This window comes from Chiloscyllium punctatum, chromosome 1 (genome assembly GCF_047496795.1).
Source record: "Chiloscyllium punctatum isolate Juve2018m chromosome 1, sChiPun1.3, whole genome shotgun sequence".
NCBI lineage: Eukaryota > Metazoa > Chordata > Chondrichthyes > Orectolobiformes > Hemiscylliidae > Chiloscyllium > Chiloscyllium punctatum.
The window spans coordinates 125339753-125348259 of record NC_092739.1 but is presented as its reverse complement, the minus strand read 5'-3'; the positions used below and the strand labels follow the sequence as shown (position 1 = coordinate 125348259).

Genomic DNA, 8507 nt, shown 5'->3' with positions numbered 1-8507 from the left:
AGATTAAATTCCATCTGCCATTTCTTTGACAAATTTGCAATCTATCTATATCCCACAGTATCTTTTGTCAACCTTCCTCACTATCTGCAGCTCTGCTAAATTTGGTATCATTTGCAAACTTACTAACTTACTAATCAACTTACTAGCCACCTACATTTTCCTTCAGATCTTTTATATCTATATTACAAACAACAGAGGCCCCAGCATTGATCCCTGTGGAACACCATTAGTTACTGATCTTTATTCTAAAAAGCATCCTTCCACCACTTCTCTCTGTCTTGTCTACCAAGCCAGTTTTATATTCATCTAGTTAGCTCACTCCAGATCCCAGGAGACTATATCTTCTGCACCTAATGTACCATGAAGTACATTATCAAATACCTTACTTAAGATCATGCAGACAACATCAACTGCCCTTCCCTCATCAATCATTCTTGCCACCTACTCAAAAAACTCAATCAAGTTGGTGAGACATGACCTTCCCTGCACAAACCCATGCTGCCTATCCTGTTGAAGAAAACTCTCAAGACTCAGACCTTGAGAACTGATTAGTTTATTACACGATATATCATGGGGAATTCACCATCCTAACTGTGGCTTTACAGGATACTACAGGATTATATAGAGAAAGCAGATAGGGCTGATCATTAATTACACAGTTTGGAATGCTTACAAATTGATACTAAATTAGAGGTTAGTCATTAGGGTCAAAACTAAAGCACTATTATGCATTCCACAAGTGGACAGATTTACACAGATTGCTAACACTAAGCAGAGATGTCTCTAATTAGCTGAATGACTGTGAAGTGGCAATAATTCGTGAAGGAAATGAGACTAATTGACAAGTCTATGTCCGCTTGACCGATTCTACAGTCTGCACTGATCATTTATCAAAGTGGGAAAATCACGAACTTGACACCTCAGGAAGATAAGGCCTACCTTTCACATTACCTCATAGTAAGGAATGGACAGCCAGCAAAGTTCTGGGGACACAAAATGGTTTCTCAGCCGGATTAGGAAAATGGCTTCCAGGCAAATTATGTCAACCTTCCCCAACACTATCACTAACAAGTCCATTCACTTCCAAATGTGCATACACCCTGCCTCTCAGAATCTTCTCCAACAGCTTCCCCACTGCCAATTTCAGGCTCACTGGCCAGTGGTTACATGGATTATTTCTGTTTCCCTTCTTAAGCGAAGGAATAACGTTGGCCATTCTCCAGTCCTTTGGAACTTCATCTGAGGTCAAAGATGATGCAAAAATATCTGTTGAGGCACAAACTATTTCCTCGCTTGCTTCTCACAACAACCTGGGATAGATCCTGTCTGGTCCTGGGGACTTGTCTGCCTTAATATATTTCAAGATACACAACACTTCCCCCTTCATTATGCTGACCTACCTGAGAGTATTCAAACACCTTTCCCTAACCTCAGCATCCCTCATGTCCCTCTCTTTGATGAATACTGATGTAAAGTACACATTAAGGACCTTATCAATTTCCTCTAGCTCCATACGTACCACCTCATTTATCCTTGAGTAGACCTATTATTTCCCTAGCTACCCTCTTACTTCTAATATATGTATAAAATGCCTTGAGGGAATGCCTTGACGTTGAGAAAATGGAAACCCTTTCTGTTAATGAAGGCCATTGAGGTTAGGGAAAGGTGTGTAAATACTCTCAGGTAGGTCAACACAATGAAGGAGGAAGTGTTAGGTGTCTTGAAATACATTAAGGTAGACAAATCCCCAGGGCCAGACAGGTCTGTTTGAGCATTAATTGTATTAGGCCTATAGTCAATGACATCCTGCAGCTGGGGAAACATGATGGACCTCTCTGCCTGACTGCCACATTATTTAATATGACTCAGAGTTACTGGCCATTTTGAATAGCATATTGATCACACCCTTGATACACAGATAGCCTATAGACTGCATTGGTCCCAAAGAGATCCTTGGAAAGACACAGTAGTGTTGGGTGTAGAGCAACAGTGAACTTTCACACCACTGGAGTTGGGTATTCAGCAAACCTCGGTTTATGCTGCTGTACAGCAGAGAGACCAAAGAAGGCCTCCCAATGGTCTCCACTGACACTGTCACTTAAACATTTGGAGAAAGTTCAGCTCAAGCAATTTGAAAGAGACAGAAATTAGACCCTGTTTGATGAGTACTCTGTTTTACTTGGCCAGGCACCAAAGCCTCTTGGCCCCTAAGTACCAGGATAAAAATTGAAGAGCAGAGTAAACTACAGTTAATAGTCCTTTCAAATACCATAACCTAAGCCTGACTGCCTCAATGTCCAAATTTCACCTTCCATGGCTCTGTCTGCTGGTAAAATCCTGAAGCAATGTCAAAACTTTTTACTTCCACTCAAAAAAAAGAGTTCACTCTCATTTTACCTTCGCCACCTGAAACCACTAACTCCAAACTCACGCAAAATAAACCTGCAGGCTTAATTCTTTTCTCTCAGTCAGACAGGTTTTCCTAAATAATAGCAAATACTGTTCTCCGAAAGTACGACTTGGCCATGAAGTATTTGGAGGAGCTTCTGAGGAATTGATAAATTGTTGTATGAAGAGATTTTCCTCAGCGTAATTACATTCTGATAATTTTCCTTTCCATATTTCAGTAGTTATTTCCTTGCAATGATCAATTTCCAAACTGACATTTAACAGGGTATCAATCCTTTCTCCCCTTGATGCTGATTGGGTATTGGGGACTGCTGTCATTGGAAATCAGTTTCATGCAGTAAGCACTGAACTAACTTGGACAAATTTGCTTTCAGAAGCAGTGACCATGACAGTGATGTGACAAATGATTACTTTAACTGAAAAGATAGTGAGATATTATATTTCCAATGTGGAAATTTTTCCTACGAACTTGTGCATCTGTTAATTGAACAGCTGTCAATCAAATAGCTACAAGGATTTGCATTGTTCATACTCTCTTGAATATAACTAATTTCATGCCTTTAAATCATATCGTGAAATTATAGAGCTTTTGATGAGCCATTTTGATGGTAGCATCAGGAACTAAGGTCAAATGACATCATAAATGTTCAAGTGTATCAGTATATATCTTTGCAAAGGACTGTAGTACAAAGATTTAACACACCAGCAAAATGCTGAGGGTCTGGATGTTGCTTGTTCTGTCCCTGCCTCAGTTTAGAATGTTTGAGAGAAATTTATCTTCAAAATGCCTGGAAGATACCAATGAGTTTCTAGAGGACCTTCAGTCTGAAACGCCCCAAATGTATGCCTTATTAAGTAAGTACTGTCAACATGATTCTTAAACTGTGAAATATAGTGAAATTTTTAACAGAAAAGCTGATTTCATATGCAGAAGAGTTTAACTTAGAAAATCCATGTCAAATGACTGTGCAGAAGAGTGAAGAGAAGGTGAACAGAAGGAAGGTGTGTTAAATGTTGAGTGGAGGAAAAGACGGGAACTCAAAGAAATAAACAATGGAAGGGGAGAAACAGAATGACATGAAAAGAATGAAAAAGCAGAAAAAAATAGACAGAAGTCTGAGTTTTCAGAAATTGAGAGTCCCATTTTATTGCTTGTGACCTCTTGGATGGTTATCTGTATTGGTGGAAAGGCAAAGTGCAGCTTGAATATTTTTGAATTTGTTCATGAGGCCAGCCTTTATTCCTATTTCTAATACACGTGACATTGTGCCCATCTGATAGCAGCCCTTTCAATAGTCATCCCTAAGAAGGGATTCCGAATGAAGGGCTTTTGCCCGAAACGTCGATTTTCCTGCTCCTTGGATGCTGCCTGATCTGCTGTGCTTTTCTAGCACCACTTTAATCTAGACTCTGGTTTCCAGCATCTGCAGTCCTCACTTTTGCCTATCCCGAAGAAGGGGTTGAATTTGTGGGCATCTTTCCTCTGACAAGCACAATGCATGTGACATACACCATCTGTCAGGCTCATTGTAGTCTGTACCAAAAGACATGTCTAGTGTAGCATTTCTTAGCCAATGAGTTTGGATGTGTCAGGGTTCTTTCGAGCTGCAGAAAATGGAGATTTTACTTAACTGAAACTTTTATTTTTTGATTGCTCTTTGGGAAAATGTATCTGGTATCTATTCACCTCTTTCATTTGCCAACTTTTTTTGCTTGGAAATTGCATTACACAAAGAGGGTGGCCCAGAAAAGGTGAACACTTCATGGCATCATTTCAAAGGCTGGCTGGCGAGTTACCCCTAATGTCCTATTAATATGCATCTCTCAACAACATCCCCCAAAATAAATCTTTGGTCATTATCATATTAATTTTATGGAAGTTTGCTGTGCTTATATTGGCTGTCATGTTTTACGTTACAATTGCAACTACACTCCAAAAGTACCCAACTGGCTGTAAAGAGCTTGAGGTGTCCTGTGGTCATTGAGAATGCTATATTAATGCAAGGCTTATTTCTACTTTCCCTCAGTCTTCTCTAGAGTATATAATTTCAGTTTTTCCAAACAATAAGTTCATAAGGTTATCGAGCAGAATTAGGCCATTCAGCCCATCAAGTCTGCTCCATGATTCGATCATAGCTGTTATGTTTCTCAAACCTATTCTCCTGTCTGCTTAACCTATTCTCCTGTCTCCTCCCCTTAACCCTTGATCACCCTACTAATCAAGAATCTACTTATCTCTGCCTTAAATACACTCAATGACTTGGCCTCCACAACCTTCAGTGGAAATGAGTTCCACAAATTGACCACCCTCTGACTGAAGAAATTCCTCCTCATCTTAATTCTCAAGAGTGATCCCTTCACTCTGAGACTGTCCTCAGGTTCTAGTCTCTCCTACCAGTGAAACGTCTTCTCCACCACCATTCAATCCAGACCTCTGGGTATTCTGTAAGTGTCAATGAAAAATTAACCTTCCATTGAGTACCAACCCAGAGTCCTCTACCTCTCTTGGTATGATAAGTCCCTTGTACAATCTCAGTAGCATATCTTTACTTTTGTATTCTAGCCCTCATGAAACATTTCCCAACAGTCAGATATCTTAAGATAGATATTATCCATTTAGTTTTTCTTTTTTGAACTGTTACATGTGGCTGGAGACCTTTGTTGATATCTAGTGAACAAAATTGCCCACAATCCTCCAGGTATTGCTTTACTCTATCTGATTTTTTGTGCCATTCTATTCAGCTACAGGAGTTATATTTTAAGTATTTTTCTCTGCTCTTATGATGAAATTTGAATGGAAAACGGTATGAGTTGCTCACATGACACTTTGGAGAAATGCTAACTGGTGTGATTTATTATTTAGCTCCTGAGCCCACACAGAGCTATGCTTTATGAAGCTTCAGCCAACAGATCAATCCTTCTATAATAGGATGTGGTTTCCTAACCATTGCACTCAACTTATATGCCTTCAGGCTAATGGATACACTCTGAATTAGTTGATGTAAAAAAAAGTCATTTTCAATGCATAATAAACATATTTTCTTTCTTTGGAAATTTAGTGTATGATTCTATTGGAAAAGATGGCAGCAATATTCTACATGGAAACATTGATCAACTGGGGTCCTACAGTGAATGTACCTCAGCTCAAAGTCCTTCTGGAAAGTTTAGTGGACAATATTGTAAATTGACAATTCAACAGGTATACCATTGCCATTAAAACAAATATTGCTTGCTTGTAGAACTGATCTTGCAATAACATTTTGCTGTTTTTAATAGGGCAAGATTGACTATAATGTTGCTATTTGTGTGCCCAGTTCTTGTAAGAACGAAGACATAATGATGCTTGAATGGCTTGGTAAGAATGACTGTATCTTATAATATGCATGCACAGCATTCGCTGTCATTTGCTGTCAATGGAGGTGTTTATTGGATATTAGCTCAGCTCCAAGGGGAAGGGAGGCTGGACCAGATCTGACCTATTACTATATAATCCTTTGCTAGTCAATTGGAGATGGCACTGAGAACGCCAACATGCGTTCTTTGTGATAAATGTAGTACGAAAGTAATTCCATTTTTTGGAACAAATCAAATAGAGGAACATGCACAAATTGTCCCCTTGTGATCTGTAAGTTTACATAATTGTTAATATTGTGATTATAATTTGATTTTATATTTTATTCCATCTCCAATCTCCCTATGAAGCCCCTTGCTTAGATTGGAGTCTGCCATTCCAGTGGGAAGAGTAGAAACCAAAATATCCACATTTACTAAACAATGCCCCAAATGAATTTACCAACAAGATTTCACTTTTGTAACTTATTTTATTGTGAATCATTAATAAAACAAATAAAAAATGAAATGAAAATCAAACAACACTTCAAATAAAAGGTAAGTGGGGATGTGAGTTACGAGCATCATACGAAGGGACTTTCAGGGAATTTGGACAGGCTGAATGAATGGTAGATAGAATATAATATGGTTATAATATAATGTATGAGATTATCCACTGTAATAAGAGAAACAGAGGTTCAAAGCACCGTATTTCTTAAACGGTGAGAGACTGGAAAGTGCTGATGCTGATAATGACCAAGATGTCCTGGATCATGTCACTGCAAATTAGCATGCAGCTGCAGCAAGCAATTCAGAAGTCAACTGATATGTTTATCTTTATTGCAAGAGGATTTAAATACAGCAGCAAAACAAGAATATCGGTGAGACTGCAACCGCACCATTGTGTGTAGTTCTGGTTCCTGTTGTTTAAGGAAGGATATGCTTGCCATAGCAGATCTACAGGGGAGCTTCACCAGATTAATTGCTGAGATGGTGTGACTGCCCTATGAAGAGAGAATGAGGAGACTCGGTGCGTATTCTCTGGAGTGTTAAAGAATGAGAGTTGAATTCATGGACATTTATAAACATTTTAATAGATGTGAGGTAGAAAAGATGGGTAGAACTTACAGGGATTTGAACGATGTGGGGTAGGATGAAGACGTGCAGCAAAATTGGACGAAAAATCTGGTGAGGCCCAAATCTAATTCAGGACCAACTTGTGCCATCTTTGGTGCTTTTTACAAGCAGCATGGCAAGGGTCTCACTAGGTAACGAGTTGCCCATTGATGGTGATTATTGCTTATTCTGTGCCATGGTGACAGATCAACTCACCTCATTCAGCCTCCTATCTTACCAAACCCATTAAACAAAGAACAAAGAACAAAGAAAATTTACAGTCCAGGAACAGGCCCTTCAGCCCTCCAAGCCTGAGCCGATCCAAATGTACTGTCTAAACCTGTCAGTCAATTCCTAAGCATCTGTATCCCTCTGCTCCCCACCTCCTCATGCAGCTGTCCAGACGCATCTTAGATGAATCTGCCTTGCCTGCCTCTGCTGGCAACGCGTTCCAGGCACCTACTACCCTCTGTGTAAAGTACTTGCTGTATGTATCCCCCTGAAACTTTCCACCTCTCACCTGGAAAGCATGACCTCTGATTATTGAATTCTTCACCCTGGGAAAAAGCTTGTCTCTATCCACCCTGTCTTTACCCTTCATGATTTTGTAAACCTCAATCAGGTTCCCCCCTCAATCTCCTTTTTTCTAATGAAAACACACCTAACCTACTCAACCTCTCTTCATAGCTAGCACCTTTCATGCTGGCAACATCCTCGTAAACCTTCGCTGCACCCTCTCCAAAGCGTCTACATCCTTTTGGTAATGTGGCGACCAGAACTGTACACAGTATTCTAAATGCAGCCGAACAAATGTCTTGTACAATTTTTACATGACTTGCCAGCTCTTATGCTCAATACCCTGTCCGATGAAGGCAAGCATACTATATTCCTTCTTGACCACTCTATCCACCTGTGCAGCAACCTTCAGGGTACAATGGACCTGCAATCCCAGATTTCTCTGCCCATCAACTTTTCCTAAGGCTCTTCTGTTCATTGTATAATTCACTCGAGAATTAGTCTTGACTAAATGCATCACCTCACATTTGTCTGGACTGAAATCCATCTGCCACTTTTCTGCCCAACTCTTCAGTCTATCTATATCCTCTTGTATTCTCTGACAGTTGCTTATGCTTTCTGCTACTCCACCAATCTTCGTGTCATTTGCCAATTTGATGATCATACCAACAGTGCCCTCTTCCAGATCATTTATGTATATTACAAACAACAGTGGCCCTAGCACTGATCCCTGTGGAACACCACCGGTCACCTTTCTTTATTTCGAGAAACTCTCTTCAACTACTATTCTCTGCCTCCTTATGCTCAACCAGTTCTTTATCCACCTAGCTAGAACACCCTGCACACCATGTGACTTCACTTTCTCCATTAGTCTACCATGGGGAACCTTGTCAGACGCCTCACTAAAGTCCATGTATATGACATCAACAGCCCTTCCTTCATCTATCAATTTGGTCACTTCCTCGAAGAACTCTATTAAGTTGGTAAGGCATGATCTCCCCCGCACAAAACCATGTTGCCTATCACTGATAAGCCCATTCTTTTATAAATATAAATAGATTCTATCCATCAGTACCCCCTGAAGCAACTTTCCCACCACTGATGTCAGGCTCACGGGTCTGTAGTTACCCAGAATA

The 8507-nt window shown here is 39.9% G+C and overlaps 1 protein-coding gene across 2 annotated transcripts in view; it reads left to right on the top strand.

Moving 5' to 3' along the window:
• The first annotated feature begins 3120 nt into the window (after window positions 1–3120).
• oacyl (O-acyltransferase like) overlaps window positions 3121–8507 on the top strand; it is a 72007-nt gene continuing 66620 nt past the window's right edge. For both annotated transcript variants that reach the window (XM_072573527.1, XM_072573516.1), the window contains exons 1-3: window positions 3121–3264; window positions 5469–5608; window positions 5686–5764. In XM_072573527.1, the coding sequence (XP_072429628.1) occupies window positions 3135–3264; window positions 5469–5608; window positions 5686–5764 (349 nt within the window). In that variant the 5' untranslated portion in view covers window positions 3121–3134. The remainder of the gene's footprint in view (window positions 3265–5468; window positions 5609–5685; window positions 5765–8507) is intronic.